The sequence below is a fragment of the Carcharhinus amblyrhynchos genome, chromosome 9 (assembly GCF_965287045.1).
Source record: "Carcharhinus amblyrhynchos chromosome 9, sCarAmb.v2.hapA, whole genome shotgun sequence".
Classification (NCBI taxonomy): domain Eukaryota; kingdom Metazoa; phylum Chordata; class Chondrichthyes; order Carcharhiniformes; family Carcharhinidae; genus Carcharhinus; species Carcharhinus amblyrhynchos.
The window spans coordinates 79,435,391-79,452,354 of record NC_137332.1 but is presented as its reverse complement, the minus strand read 5'-3'; the positions used below and the strand labels follow the sequence as shown (position 1 = coordinate 79,452,354).

General features: G+C 40.0%; 1 protein-coding gene across 9 annotated transcripts in view; it reads left to right on the top strand.

The window, feature by feature from the left end:
• The window catches only part of rasal2 (RAS protein activator like 2), a 388,464-nt gene that overhangs the window by 336,308 nt on the left and 35,192 nt on the right, over positions 1-16,964 (top strand). For all 9 annotated transcript variants that reach the window (XM_080195958.1, XM_080195961.1, XM_080195959.1 and 6 more), the window contains one exon: positions 5,524-6,078. In XM_080195958.1, coding sequence (XP_080052084.1) covers positions 5,524-6,078 — 555 coding nt within the window. The remainder of the gene's footprint in view (positions 1-5,523; positions 6,079-16,964) is intronic.

Sequence of the window (16,964 nt, the reverse complement as noted above, 5' to 3'; positions counted from 1 at the left end):
ATGGGGCTTACAGATAGTGTGACATGAACCCAAGACCCCGGTTAAGGCCCTCCTCGTGTGCAGAACTTGGCTATCAGTCTCTGCTCAGCGACTCTGCATTGTCGTGTGTCGTGAAGGCCACCTTGGAGAATGCTTACCCAAAGATCAGAAGCCGAATGCCAGTGACCGCTGAAGTGTTCCCCAACAGGAAGAGAACACTCTTGCCTGGTGACTGTCAAACGGTGTTCATTCATTCGTTGTTGTAGCATCTGCACGGTCTCCCCAATGTACCATGCCTCGGGACATTCTTTCCTGCAACGTATCAGGCAGACAACGTTGGCCGAGTTGCAAGAGTATGTACCATGTACCTGGTGGATGGTGTTCTCACATGAGATGATGGTGATTTGGCGCATCTTGCAGAGGTTGCTGTGGATCATTGTGCTGGATCATCGACACGGATGCCATTATCTCACGTGAGAACACCATTCACCAGGTACATGGTACGTACTCTTGCAACTCGGCCAACGTTGTCAACCTGACACGCTGCAGGAAAGGATGTCCTGAGGCATGGTACACTGGGGAGACCGTGCAGATGCTACAACAACAGATGAATGAACACCGTTCAACAATCACCAGGCAAGAGTGTTCTCTTCCTGTTCGGGAACACTTCAGTGGTCACAGGCATTCGGCCTCTGATCTTCGGGTAAGCGCTCTCCAAGGCGACCTTGACAACACATGACAGCGCATAGTTGCTGAGCAGAGACTGATAGCCAAGCTCTGCACATATGAAGACGGCCTCAACCAGCATCTTGGGTTCATGTCACACTACCTGTAACCTCCACGACTTGCCTGGGCTTGCAAAATCTCACTAACTGTCCTGTCTGGAGACAATACACATCTCTTTAACCTGTGCTTAATGGTCCCTCCACTCACATTGTCTGTACCTTTGAGATTTGATTACCTGTAAAGACTTGCATTCCAACCATTATTTTGTAAATTGAGTTTGTGTCTTTATATGCCCTGTTTGTGAATCAAACTCCCACTTACCTGACGAAGGGGCAGCGCTCCAAAAGCTAGTGGCTTTTGCTACCAAATAAACCTGTTGGACTTTAACCTGGTGTTGTGAAACTTCTTACTGTGTTTATCTGGTTTTACCATCAGTAAGTGATTTTTACATTTCAGACTATTCTGCTTTAGTGAGAAACCGATTCAAAGCCTATGATATCCTTTGGTGAAGTAGTTTCCTTTTATATCTCACACAGAATAGTATTTATTCCCCATCACTAATTGCCCTTGAGAAGCTGCTAGTGAGCTGCCTTTTTAAACTACAGTAAAAAGTCTCACAACACCAGGTTAAAGTCCAACAGGTTTATTTGGTAGCACATATAACCAAGTTCTGCACACATGAAGATGGTCTCAACTGGGATCTTGGGTTCATGTCTCACTATCTGTAACCCCACAACTTGCCTAGGCTTGCAAACCATCATTAACTGTCCTAGCTGGAGACAATACACACTTCCTTAATCTGTGCTTGGCCATCTCTCCACTCACATTGCCTGTACCTTTTAAGACTCGATTATGTGTAAAGACTTGCATTCCAACTATTATCTTGTAAATTGCGTTTGCTTCTGGATATGTCCTGTTTGTGAACACAACTCCTCACTCACCTGAAGAAGGACCAAGATTCCAAAAGCTTGTGCCACCAAATAAATCTATTGGACTTTAACCTAGTGTTGTGAGACTTCTTACTGTGCTTACCCCAGTGCAATGCTAGCATCTCCACATCATTTCTAAACTACTGCAGTCCATGTCGTATTGGTACATCCACAGTACATTAGGAAGGGTGTGACACAATCAATCTATACACTTAGCAAATTCATGGTTGTTCATAACACTGAGTTCACCCAATACTGTTTTACATATTTATACATTACTTGAGACTCATTTATTTATGTTATTTAAAACAATTGGTTTTAGTGTGCAATGCTTTTCCATGTGGTTTAGGTGTGATTTTACCTTGCACAGTGGAAGTGTGGAGAAGTCTGTAGCACGTCGGCAGGGTGGCACAGTGGTTAGCACTACTGGCTCACAGAGTGAGAGACCCGTGTTCCATTCCGGCCTTGGGTAACTGGTTGTATGGAGTTTGCATTTTCTCCCTGTGTTTGTGTGGGTTTCTTGTACTCCAGTTTCCTCCCACAGCCCAAAGATGTGCAGGTCAGGTGGATTGGCCATGCTAAATTGCTCCTTAGTGTCCCAAGATGTGTAGGTTAGATGGATTAGCCATGGCAAATATGTTAGGTTATGGGGATAGGGTAGGTGAGAGGGTCAAGGTAAGATATTCTGTCAGAAAGTTAGAGCATATTCGATGGGCTGAATGGCCTCTCCTGCATTGTAGGGATCCTATGATTTGTCAACAATTGTCTCTCACCTGTCTGCAGAGTAGTTTTGTCATGTAACTATGAGATGAAGAGAAGGATATTGATAGTGGACCTGAAATCTGCTGAGTCATTCCACACCTATTATTGATACTATACTTTACACTAACTGTTCTTGCTTTGTTTTGTCTCAAATGCCCTCCTTTTATCTCCCCTCAACCTAATTCTCCATACCACTCTACATGCAAATCCACTGTCTCTTCGCATTAAGTGTGAACTACCCTATTGTGTTTTATGATTATGCCACAGGATGCATGCAATCTTACAAAATCCACCATACCAAAGGGAGATTTGGCATTTCAGTTGAGGTTGAGCCTGATTGTGATCGGCTGATCCACAAATCGGTTCTTGTAATGAGTCAGCAGCACTGTGTTAGTTTCATTCCTGAATGCCAATCCAAAGCTGAGTCAATAAATAAATGTAATCCAGATGTGTGCAGATCATGACACTGGTGTTCAGAACAAATGGAAACACATTCCAATTGAGACTATTGTGTGTATGAAAAGTACTAAAATAATACTGACTCTATTTCCCCCAGTAATTCGCTAAAATGACATTCAACGCACTATAAATGCTGTTGATTCATTTAGTCAGTGTTGTCCAGTCACCTGCAACCAGGTGATCCGATATTTGTGATCTTGCCCTTGAGTTCAGAACACAGTTATGAAGCAATAAAATACTCTCTTGTCGGAAAGGGTAGCACAGTCAAAGCTCATTCAGCAGCATTAATTGAGGCCTGGATACAATGGGCATTTATACTTCAACTGTCAGGTCTACAGACTATGGCAGATTCACTGGCATGAAAAAAATGCTCTTGTCATAATGACCTTGCTGAACATATGCAAGGGTTGGAAATATTCATTATCTGTAACTGGACTTCAATTTTCATAACTTTAGTTAACCATGTTATAAAGTACTGTGTATGCTTTTTGTGATGTTGGAAGATGCAGAATGTAATTAAGCTTATGCTCGTAAAATCTGAATAATCACATCAGTCTTGCTGATCTAATCTGCATCTTTCCGCTCCTAACAGTAATGCTATTATTCACCTCTCAGCCTTATGTAGTGCTGTTAGAACACTGTCTTCTGTCTCCAAGGACTGTAAGACCTGGAAACGGTGGGTGTACTCTGATTTTGGCAGTGCTCGTATCTGTGGCTGACTCCTTGCTTTCATTTTTGTGTACAGTTCACCCTCACATTCTGTTCTTCTTCCAGGTTTTTTCATTGCTGCTTGCCGGCAAGTAGAATGCTGGTGTGTTCTTCAAATAAATATCAATATGATGTGCAGCTTGTTTGGTGTTGTGGGACTGCATGAGGCAAATGTTGCATTGATGTCAGCAGGGCTTTTACATAGCTGCAGCACATGACAGTGTGTTTGCCTGTGTGTACATGGCATTACTCTGTCCCCTACCCTGTACATACTGTCTTGTATGACCATGTGAGCAAACTGAATTGGAACCCTCAGGGCTTACAAGGCCCACAAGTCACTCTTCTGGCACCCAGGTACTCATTACCCACCCACTCTAGTAACTTTTCGTTCAATTTACCCTATGAATATGTAGTTCTTCACTCCATTTGCCAGCTGCTTGTGAGTGCACCTGCTACAAACTTTCACTAAATCGGAATTTGTGTCAGTACTATCAATGGGGCTTGCTCAGCCTGGTCCTGCTCCTTCTGGTAATGTATTACTTCTGTGTGTATAAAAACAGTACTGTAACTTTCATATTCTTTCTGTGTTTTCCATCATCGTTGATTAATTACTGCAATCTTCCACCTGTAATTTTTAATTTTTCTGGATTCTCATGTGCAGCTTTATCTGTTATCTTGAAGTGTCTGTTAATTTTAATGCTGCTTACATTGCACAGCTCTGCAATTCTCTGAGTATTGATTAAGAAGATCTCCCCTTGAATCTATTAATTGTTTAAAGATTGGTTAAACTATTGACTGCACATGGAGGCTATGCTAGGCAACCGAATCTTCCTTCTGCCTTGGATTCAAGTAGTTATGATAAGTGGCTCCCATTGCTGTGTCTGCATTACACATGTTCCAAACTGCCTTATCTTCAAATGACATCTTGTGAAATATTTTTTCAAATCCAAAATTCTCTACCTACTTCCTAATCCATGTATCTCCACTGGCCAAGTGTCATTGGTTAACTTGCTGTAATGGTGGTTTGACACTCACCAGTTAGAACTCCTTAGATTAAGTACCCAGCTTCAACTCCATGCAAACCAGAGCAAAGCTTCTGGTATTGTATCACAGCAGCAATGTAGGGACCGTTCACACTGTAAAAACTTCAGTGCTCAACCACACAGTATTCAATGTAATAAACATCTGCCAGCTTTGTCTCCACAGTCTAGAAATAAATTTATTATTGGGGTATATCACTAAGATCGGTTATTTAAAACCATCTGCATTGGCCAAAAAAATTCAAGTCATTAAATCATGCTGTTCAGCCAGAAGTGTTTAAACCATCTCAGCGCACGCACATGCACACACACACACCACCCCTCATGACACAAACACTGGAACTCCATTACTTTGCAGTACCCATGATCATTTGTGAGAGTGCTATTAGTCCATAAACCCTTGATTGAATTGCAAAGCAGATGATTAACTAGCAAATTCTTCAGTTAAATCTTTGACTGCAAGCATGCATGTAGAGAATATGTTAATTTTAGATTGTGATTAATTCCTTCAATAGCCACTCCTCAAGATTAAAACCAGCTCAATTTTTTAACCCAGGAAAGTTGTGTAATGTACTGATAAACTTGATGGTAACATTTTCTGTTGAATTGCTGTGGAATGGTGGCAGAATGCCCACTTCAGTCGTAGCCCTCAGGTCAGTGTCCAACTATAGCTCTGTTGCTAAGAAGAGCTACTAAGCAAGCGCCAAGCAGTTACACATAGAAAAGCAGGAAAAGTTGGCAGGCAAAGCAACTAAGGTTGATGCCACAAACCCTGCTTCTTGATTGTTCACATAATCAGTTGTCAAAATGGTAAGGCTTTGAAGTTGGTTATATCGATGGATCTTTTCTATGCAAAAAATATTAATCAAAAAGTAAGCTGACTTAGAAATTGTGATACATACTCTGTTTTATATTTCTAGGACAACTGTCGCCGTGCAGAAAATGTACTCCGTCTCTGGATTATTGAAGCAAAAGACTTAGCCCCTAAAAAAAGATATTTTTGTGAGCTGTGTCTAGATGACACGCTATATGCACGAACTACCAGTAAAATGAAAGCAGATAATCTGTTCTGGGGTGAACATTTTGAGTTTTACACTCTGCCAATGGTAAGGAACATCACAGTGCACATTTACAAGGACATGGATAAGAAGAAAAAGAAAGACAAGAATAATTACGTGGGACTGGTTAATATTCCAATCACTAGTGTCATTGGACGACAATTTATAGAAAAATGGTACCCTGTCAGCACGCCTAATCCCAACAAGGGCAAAGGTGGAGGTCCGTATATCCGCATCAAATGCCGCTATCAAACAATTGCCATCCTTCCTATGGAACAGTATAAAGAGTTTGCAGAGTTTGTCACCAACAACTACACCATGTTGTGCTCTGTGCTGGAGCCAGTCATCAGTGTGAAGAACAAAGAAGAGATGGCCTGTGCTCTTGTTCATATCCTACAGAGCACTGGGCGAGCAAAGGTAAGCATAGAAATGAACATTGCAGTAAAATCAGGAGCTCTATCATTTTTGTATGATTGTAAACTAAGCCTGTGATCACAGCCGACAGCCTCGTGGTGAAGGCTAGAACAGAAAACAATCTTGCCGTTTTAAAGGCTTTCTTTGGTACCAAGATATACATTACAAGCATGTACCTCCTAACCCAACAACCACTGTTCCATTCTTTTCCTATTTATCGGGGCACAAATGGATCCCCAGTAAATGCCCACCTCCTGCATACAATTAAACACAATCAATATGCATTTAACAACAGTGTCTTTATGAAGTTTAAGAGCTGACAACTGAATAATGCCAAGCATGTTTTATTTCCCATGAATGCAACTGGTTGAAGATCCAGAAATTTGGTGAATCTGCATGTGATAACTCCCATGTAAAATTACCTTCAGTTTGCTCTTAGGATACGGGCACTTCTGGTAAAATGGTTTGTATTGCTTATCTCTGATTGTGCAGAAGACAGTGAGCGTTGTAGTATGGGACTAAAATTATTTGCAGCCAGAATGGATAGGAGGGACAAGCTTGCTTGCCTGAAGAATATTAGTTAAAAAATAGCATCTGGGTTTTTACCACTGTTACTTTCATCTTCAGAACTTGCCATTATGGGCTTTGAACTTCAGGTTGCAAACAGAAATTTGCTGGAAGAATGACTGTAAGGTTTCCATAGCCACAGAGTTATAATCTTATTTTTGTCCTGCTTATGTCTTTATCTTTTTAATAGCTACCGTACAGTTGAAAAATGCTGACAAAGTTCATCAGCTGTAAACTCATTGTAAAATCTTTTTGTGCTGTTTGTGTGTTTGTGTATTGCAATGACTTGTAAGTTGAGTTATTTAAATTGATGTGTTTAAAGCCCGTGCAATAATTGCCACTTTTTGGGTGGCTTTATTGTGCACCTTGTCTGCAAACTGATAGTTGAAACCCTTATTTTGGATCTTAAAAACTATTTTTTTTCTCTGAAGTAAATTTGTGACAGATTCCTAATGAGTGAATGGATGCAAATATAAAGTTCTACTGTTACTCTTTTAAATGTATATACTCCTTCCCCTGCTGATTATCCCTGCGAATTTGCAAAATCAGAATTTGGATTGGAAAACTGAAAATTTACCCCCATTATTTAAAAAGGGACAGAAGAGAAACCAGGTACCCTGACAGTTTAACACCATTTGTGGGAAGATGCTGGAATCCATCATGAAAGTAACTGAGTACTTAGACAAGTTTCAGATAAACTGTAAATCTGCATTGATTTGTCATGATAGGTCATGCCTGAGTAACATAGTTGGATTTTTTTTGAGGCAATAATTAGCATGGTGAATAAATAAAAATGTTGCCGTAGGACTATTAGCTGCTTCCCCTTTTGAGACTAGTGGTGGTTTAACTTGAAGATCACCACACCTCAGACAAGGGGCAAGATTGAGAAGGTGGAGCCTTCATAAATAACCTCAGCAGACATAAGAATTCAATCCATGCTGCTGGTGTTGTTCCGAATCATGAAGCGACCGTCCAGCCAACTGAGCTAACTATGGTGAATAGTGGAGTGTCTGTGGATGTTGTCTAAATGGACTTTCAGAAGGCATTTGATAAGATTTCACTTGAAATTAATAGCTGAAGTGAGAGAATGTATTTTTTGATAGATATGATGCACTGAGCTAGGATCAAGATTCTGATTAGCATGATGTGGCAAATGATGCTCCGCAGCCATATGTATGGGGATGTCAGATTTTCATAATATATATTAATGGATTGAATGAAGGAATAGAGAGTCATGTTTCCAAGTTTGGAGATGGCACTGTGCATGTGAGTAGCAAATTACAAAGGGATATAGACAAATGATATGTGTCAGGCTGTGACAGATGGAATTCAATTTGGGAAAGTGTGAGGTAATCCAATTTAAATCCAAGAAATATAATTATCCTCTCACCATGAAGGAAACAGTCCATGAACTGTGGAGAATCAAAGGGATTTAAGTAATTTCGGTGTCCGTGTCCACTAATCACTAAAAGCTATTGCCAGGTACAAAAAGACTAATACTATAATTACAATTATATAATAATAAAGCAAATGAAGATGATCTTCAGTTGTACAGGTACCATCTGCAGCACTGCATTCAGTTTCAGCATCTCAGGAAAGATGTTTTTGGGAGGGGTACAGTGCAGAAGCACTGAATTGATTTATTGTCACATGCATTAGTATACAGTGAAAAGTATTGTTTCTTGCATGCTGTACAGACAAAGCATACCGTTCATAGAGAAGGAAACGAGAGTGCGAATGTAGTGTTACAGTCATAACTAGGGTGTAGAGAAAGATCAACTTAATGCGAGGTACGTCCATTCAAAAATCTGATGGCAGCAGGGAAAACGCTGCTCTTGAGTCGGTTGGTATGTGACCTAAGACTTTTGTATCTTTTTCCCAATGGAAGATGGAAGAGAGTATGTCTGGAGTGCATGGGGTCCTTCATTATGCTGGCTGCTTCGCCGAGGCCGCGAAATGTAGACAGAGTCAATGCTTGGGAGGCTGGTCCAACACTAAGAAGTGATGAACTATGCTACGTTCTCGAGTCTTTGTAGTTTTGTGTGGTCTTGGAAGAACAGGAGCTATACCGAGCTGTGATACAACCAGAAAGAATGCTTTCTATGGTGTATCTGTAAAAGTTAGTGAGAATCGCGACTGACGTGCCAAGTTTCCTAAGCCTTTTGAGAAAGTAGAGGCATTGGTGGGCTTTCTTAACTATAAATGTCGGCATGGGAGGACCAGGACATGTTGTTAATGAATTGAACATCTAAAAACTTGAAGCTCTTGACCCTTTGTCCTTCATCTCCATTGATGTCAACAGGGGCATTTTCTCTACTACACTTCCTGAAGTCAATGAAGTCTCCTTTGGTTTGTTGACATTGAGGGAGAGATTAAAGTCACCGCACCAGTTCACCAACTTGTCTATCTCATTCCTATAAACTGTCTCATCATTGTTTGAGATCTGACCCACTATGGTGGCGTAGCCAGCAAACTTGAAAATCGAGTTGGAGGGAAATTTAGCCACACAATCATAGGTGTATAAGGAGTATAGCAGAGGGGCTGAGAACACAGCCTTGTGGGGCACCGGTGTTGAGGATAATCGTGGAGGAGGTGTTGTTGCCTATCCTTACCGATTGTGGTCTGTGAGTTAGGAAGTTCAGGATCCAGTTGCGGAGGGAGGAGCCAAGGCCCAGGCCATCAAGTTTGGAGATGAGTTTCATGGGAATAATGGTGTTGAAGGCTGGGCTGTCGTCAATAAATAGGAGTCTGACATGGGTATCTTTGTTATTTAGGTGTTCCAAGGTTGAGTGCAGGGCCAGGGAGATGGCATCTGCTGTGGACCTGTTGTGGTGGTAAGCGAACTGTATTGGATTCAGGCAGTACAGGGAGGCTGGAATTGATTCGTGCCATGACTAGCCTTTTGAAGCACTTCATAATGATGGATGTCAGAACTACTAGACAATAGTCATTAAGGTGGAGTTATGCTGGAATCAGAGTTATATTGGAACTTAAAGGATTAAAATATCAACTAAATGTATTACCATGTCTTGTATCCCGTTGAGCTCAAAGATTGAGGTTGATCAAATAAGGATGTTTAAAATAATAAAAGAATTTGATAGGTTAGATACAGGAAAGAGTGGGATTCTCATGGAGAATCATTTTAAAGTTGGGCCAGAGCATTTAGAGGTGAAAACATGAAGCTGGTGGAAATCTGGAAAGTTTCTCCACCCAAAAATGCTGCGGATGTTTGGTAGGTTGATTTTCAAAACCAAGATCAAGACATTTTAATTGTGTAAGAATATTAAGGGATATGAAGCAAAGATGGGGGAATTGAGTTGTGGTGCCACTCTGAGATCTAACAGTGGCTGAACGGTCTACTTTTGTTCTTGTTCTTTTGTTTCTTTGAAGAGAGGTAAAAAATTGAAAATAAAATGTATTTTTAATTTTTTTCCTAGTATAGCCTTCAAGGATTTATCCATTCATTAGGCTCCATAGTCCCTGCCTTGAAGTACAATAGATGCTGATGCATTCTTCCCAACAACTTTGTCTATCAGCTTAACATTTCTCTTGCATTTGGCGCTGAGCTTGAAGAAACTCTGCATCCTCAACAATCCTAAAAGTGAAAGCTAATTCTCAGGCCAGACTGCAGTTTCTGTATTGTCCATTCTTTTTCTTAATTAGTTGCCTTAACAAATAAGTTACCAACTGTGATGCAGAAGATTTGTCTACTTTCAGGGAGTCATAGAATCCTACAGTGCAGAAGGAAGCCATTCAACCCATCGAGTCTACACAGACCACAATCCCACCCAAGGCCTATCCCCACAACTGCATGCATTTATCCTAGCTAATCCCCCTGACACTAAGAGGCAATTTAGCATAGTCAATCCACCTAACCACACATCTTTGGAATGTGGGAGGAAACCGGAGCACTTGGAGGAAACCCATGGAGACACGGGGAGAATGTGCAAACCCCATCCAAGCCAGGAATCAAACCCGGGTCCCTGGCACTGTGGGGCAACAGTGCTAACCACTTTGCCACTGTGATTAATGCCGCTGCATTATTTTGTCAAATGATAGAATCCATAACTATACAAGTCAACTATAACTTAGATTGAATATAATATGGGTATGATAGTGCAATGGGTATATTCCTGCACTAATCCAGAAATCTAACAATGGCAGGATAATCTGAAGAACGTGAGTTCAGCGACAATTTTAAAAATTGAATTTAAAATGAATTTGTAAATTAAAAAAGATTGCATTAGTAAAAGTCACCATGTCAATGTCTGATTGTTGCAAAAAATGCAACTGGCCTTTTAGCGAAGGAAGTCTGCCATCCATGTCAGGTTTGGTCAATTATCATTCCAGCCCCACGTTAATATGTTAACTCCCCTTTGGATTAGTTAGGCGAGCCACTCAGTTGCATCAAACCACTACACTGAAAAATAAAAAGCAACATATGGATTGCATGGTTAAAGAACAAGGCCCACCACTGCCATCTTCTCAGAGCAGTTGGGGATGAGCACCAAATGTCTACATCCTGAGAATAAATTTTTTTAAACCCAATTTTGATGTAGAAACCTTAACACTATAAAACCCAAACTCAGTGACGAGCTGCACCACAATATACTGAGCTATACAGAGTAAGTAGGTAAAGGAAAAAAACAATTTGTATTTATTTAGTACCTTTCACATTCTCTAGAAATCTCAGAACATTAATGAAGTTATTAAAATATTTCTAACACTATCATAACTGTTGGGATGTTGACAAATGTGGCAGCTATGCTAAGTTGTCCCGAACAGGCGCCGGAATGTGGTGACTGGGAGATTTTCACAGTAACTTCATTGCCATGTTAACGTAAGCCTACTTATGACTAATAAATAAGCTTTAACTTTTAATTTAGACAAAGCACAGCACCACAAACTGCTTTGAAATGAATTGAGATTTTTTTTTGATAATTTTGATTGAGGGATAAGTATTAACAAGACACCAGGAAGGTCTCTGTTTTTAAATAGTGTAATGGTTTTTCATGTCAGATCAGAGTGCAAACTTGTTAGGTGCTTAATTAGTTAGGCTCTCGCAAGCTTGGCTAAGCTAATGGTGTTTTTGTGTCTGGATTGGCCCTCCAAGAAATAGAGGGAATAGTCCATCACCGGAGTTTTCATCCTTTTGGTGAGATGTTAATTTTCTGCCTTGGGCTGCTTGTTTCTATGATTGAAATGAATGTTAAGAGATCTTATAATGGTATTCAAAGAAGGTTATTCTTTTGATATTCTGGCCAACATTCCTCCCTCTATCAATCAGCAAAAATTACATGCATGAACTTCTTCATTTCATTCCTTAATGGCAGAAATTGTGCTTTAATAGTCATTCATTCTTTAAAATACTTCTGAAACTTTTCAACATGAGAAGGTATTGGCCAACTAGGCAACCAATCCTAGGAGGCATAACAAATCAGTCAATATTGCTGACTTGTGACCTGTTTAAAAATGTACGCATGTACAGACATTGGGTGAGCATGCTGTAGTTGAATAGTTAGCTGGCAGTTGCTATCCAGGTTCACTGATAAAGAGAGGCTTGCTGAGGAGAGTGGGAAAATGCCTGAAAACGCAATAAGTTTGTTCAGATCCTTTGGAGACTTTGTTATGTTTTGAAATGTTGCCAGGATGCCCAAAGCAGAGAGCCTTCAGTTGCTTCATGTGGACATTCTCCATGTTTTTCAGAACAAAAGTTTATTATTTTTGAAATTAAGATTTTAAAGCCATCCAAATAGTAATTTGAAATCCCTTGTTATTGTGTACAGCTTGACTTAGCTGAAATGATCAGAATCAAGCGATTTTGTTGGAAATGTTTAAATCAGGAATGTATTTTCCAATAACTTCAAAGACAATTGCAACAGACTCCAGAATATTGAATGCCAATAGGCCACCTTTACCTGGTACACATAAAATACAGCAATGTAATTGATTCCTGACGCATGAATCAATGTATTTTCTCCTCTGCTCCCAGTTTCAGAATGTTGATTATTTAAATTGTACCTTGGGTAATATGTTGCAGCGGTTCAGATTTGTGCTTCTTTCTTGTTAGTTTTTAAATCTCGTCTCTTTCTCTGTCCCCATGGAACAGGATGGGTTAATTGTTAACGGTTTTAGTTGTTGCTATCTGCAGAAGAGAATCCTTGTTAAAACCCAGAAGATAAAGGGCTTTTACCAGAATAAGGTCACAGCAATTGTGTTTGCCATTAAGTGGAATGAGTAATTACAATGGAAACTCTTTTGCAGCCCCAGGTCAGGCAACTGTCAGGAGGCTATGATGGAACATGCACACTCACTGTATATCTAAATCCTTGATAACTATTGTCAGTAAGATCAGCCATCCTATCTGCAGCAAATGTTCAATGGGTGAATGCACATCCTGTGTGATACTGAGTTCAAAGTCTTAAACCCTTAATCCAGGCTGACACTTGCTATGCTGTGGAAATACTGGACTTATTAGAAATGACAACTTTCTGCTAAGATATTAAACTGAGGCTCCACTTTTTAAAAAATCTTTCATGGGATGTGAGCATTGTTGTCCATCACTAATTGCCTTTGAGAAGATGGAGATGAACTGCCTTCTTGGACCACTGAAGTCTATGTGCCCACGTTGCTATTTGTAAAGTACTTCCAGGTTTTAGAACCAGCTACAGTAAAGGAATGGTGGTAAATTCCAAGTCAGGATAGCATGTGTGCCAGAGGAGAACTTTGAGGTGGTGGTGTTCCTGTGGCCATAAGAAATAGGAACAGGCATGGGCCATTCAGCTCCTCAAGCTTTCTCCACCATTTCATAGGATCATAGCTGATCCAACATTCCTCATGTCCACTTTCCTGCCCTTTACCCATAATCCTCGATTCCCTTACTGATCAAAAATCTATCTGTCTCAGCCTTAAATGTACAAAAGGCCACTTCTCCCACAGCTCTCTGTGACAAGGAATTCCAAAGAGTCACACAGTCCCTCCATATTGGGGATCATCCTAGTGAACCTTCTCTGAACTGTCTCCAATGAAATAATATCTTTCCTCAATGAAGGGACCAAAACTGCTCACAATACTCCAGATATGGCCTCATCAGTACCTTGTATAGTTGCAGCAAGATTTCTATCCTTATATACGCCAACCCCCTTGAAATAAGGACCAACATTCCATTAGCTTTCCTGATTACCTGCTGCACCTATTTGCTAGTCATCTGTGTTTCCCTTTATGTTGCTGCAGTTTTTCTCCATTTAAATAATACTCTGTTCTCATGTTCTTCCTTCCAAAAATGAACAACTTCATATTTTCCCACATCATACTCCATTTGCCAACTTTTTGTTCACTTACTCTATCAAATTTCTTTGTAAACTGTTTGTATCCCCCTCACAGCTTGTCTTTCCACCTATTTTTGTGTTCTCTGCAATCTTGGCTACAATACATTTGCTTCCTTCCTCCAATTCATTCATATATATACATAGTAAACAGTTGCGGTGCCAGCATTGATCCCTGTGGAACCCCACTGGTTATAGGTGGTCAACCTGAAAAATAACCCCTTATCCGCACATGCTGTTCCTTGCCCATTAGTCTGTTCTCAATCCATGCCAATATACAACATCCAGCACCATGGGCTCTTGTCTTATGACTTAGCTTTTTGTGAGGTTACTTGTCAAATGCCTTGTGGAAGTCCAAATCCAACAAATTTACTGGTTTCCCTCTATCTGTTCCAGTTGAGACTTTCTCAAAAAACGAAAAAAAAGATACAATTTCAATGCTGACTTTGCTTGATTGGCTTATGATTTTGCAAATTGTGCTGCTATTACTTCCTTAATAATTGATCCAACATTTTCTTTCCAACAATGAATGTTAGACTAATCGACCTAAAGTTAACCAATTTTTGCCTCTCAGGAATAGGGATGCCACATTAGCAGTTTTCCAATCCTCCGTACTTCCCCAGAATCAAACGATTTTTGAAAAATTATAGCCAGTGCATCTGATGCCCTTGTCTCTCTGTGATAGAGGTTTCAAGTTTGAAAGTTTCCCTCAGATGGATGGAAAAAATCCCACTACACAATTTAGAAAGGCTGGGGAATTCTATCCAGTGTTTCTGCCATCATTTTTTGTACATCCACCAACATCACTAAAACAGGTTATTTTAAAATTGATGGCCCTGGAACCTTGATGTCCACAAATTAGCTGCTGCATCACCTGTATTGCAATAGTCATAATACTTCAAAAAATACTAAATTGGCTATGAAGCACATTTTGCTGTTCTGACACAGTGTAAATGCACGTGATGATGCCTGCCCTTAGAAAAGATTTGCAAGTGAATAATTCCCCCTTAAGGCAACCAACCCTCCTTCCAAATCAGTGCATTTGGAACAACAAGCAAAATAAGGGGAGAATGCTTAACAAATAAGAACTTTTCTTCTTTATTTGTAATAATGAATATTGTGATTTCATATTTTGTCTATAGTAATTAGAATTTTTAATGTTTCATTGTACAAACTGTCATGGAGCTGAACTTCACATCAAAGATTGGGGGTTTGAGAAATTGTGTGTTGAATAACACAGTCAAAGCACTTTCACATGTATGGAGCTTTAAGATGTGAGTGGGACCAGCTGCACAAATGGCTACCGCTGGTTAGGAATAACGATTGTAAAAGTAATCTTTCATAATAGGTTAGGTGATGGTTGTACTGTGTTGAAGGAGTTGTAGAGTCTGATGGACTTTGGAGAACATTTGTTATTTTGGAATTCCTCTATATTTTCTCTGTCTTACTCCACGCCGAGTGCAGACTGATACAGGGATCTAATCCTTTTGGAGCTCATTTCATACTGTAGTGCTCCAAAGTGGTGGTGGTTCTTTATGTTGTTGATGTTTATGTTTCTGTTATTGAGCTGGAAATAGCATCATAGCCAAGCTCAGTCCTGACATCACCAGCTAACCACATAGATGCAATTTCCAGTAGGACAGTGTTCAGGTTCATAATGGTATATTTCACTACTTTCTGATGCACTAATATGTACTGTCCTCCACTTTATCCTTGGGTAGTGCATTCTTCTTTCTTGTGGTCTGTTCTGTTTTGTATTTTTTATCTTATGTGCGAATTACCAGAATGTATCACTGCATAATTCAGTCTCTTAATTGTGCTATCTATATTGCCCATCATATTGCAACTTCAACGTAGCTTATACGACAGATATCGTTTGATTTTAAAGAATGAAACCTGGCAATAGCATAATCTGCTCACATTTACAAATGCTACTGCAGTAACTGATTTTATTTCATGCATTAAGCATACATGAACACGCTTGTATGGTCACATCAGTAAATTACCCATGAGGCACAGTTGACCTAGTTTCTCTGACTCTTTGTCTTTTCCTTTGGTTGGTTTCCATTTATCAGCACTGCATGCGTTCTGTTCTCTTACTAATGAGTAGTTAAAAAAAACTCCCATTAAGGCCAAATGCCTGGAACATTTATCCTTCATAAAGATTTGAGGCTATGAGCGCACTGCTTTAAGTGAAATATCTTCCTCCTCTTTGTAGAGATAAATTTAATGAGAATTGGGGATTTAATCCTCCTAAACCACTCCTGTGATTTCTGAGAGAAGTAATTCAGTTTTGTAATTCTAGTGGATTAGCTTTAAATTTCTCCAGTGACTCCCTGTTTTAGAACATCTGAACCTCTAGGGTTGTGCCACTGTTCCTTTGCGGCCTCAGAAAATTAAGACAATCCTAATGTATATAAACACTGGTTAAGAATGAACAATCGTGAACGATGATATCTCATTGTTTAAATTTCTCCGGCACAGCAAGCAGGTGGTTGAGGGGCATTGATCCTTCTCCACCTGGGCTAACTGTTTGAAGGTGGGTGCTAGCCAGAAAAGGTAGCAGAATAAACTGACCAGTTTTATCCCTTCCATGTCTTGCTGAATACCATCGCACAGTAACTGAGAAATGTGGAACGAATATCCCACTGGTACTTGCCTGCTGTGTGCTATTGTGCTGCCTCTGTTTATTTTTAAAAATCAATTTCTTGCAAAATAATTTCTTTACATCTTGTTGCCTTGCTGTCATTTGCAGTATTTTTGTTGCCCTGATGGCTGTTAGAAATGTTGGTCTTTTTAGCACTCTGAGATATATTGACTTATTTACGACTGAAGAATTCTTAGGTTAATTATTGATATCAATGCTGATAACTTGGCTACAGCACATTGTCAGCTTCAGTAACTCATTCAAGCCAGTACCTGCAATAAAACCATCCACATCAGCTCATTAACCACCACAGACAGCCCAAAATGAGAAGGAAGATTCACGTTTATCAT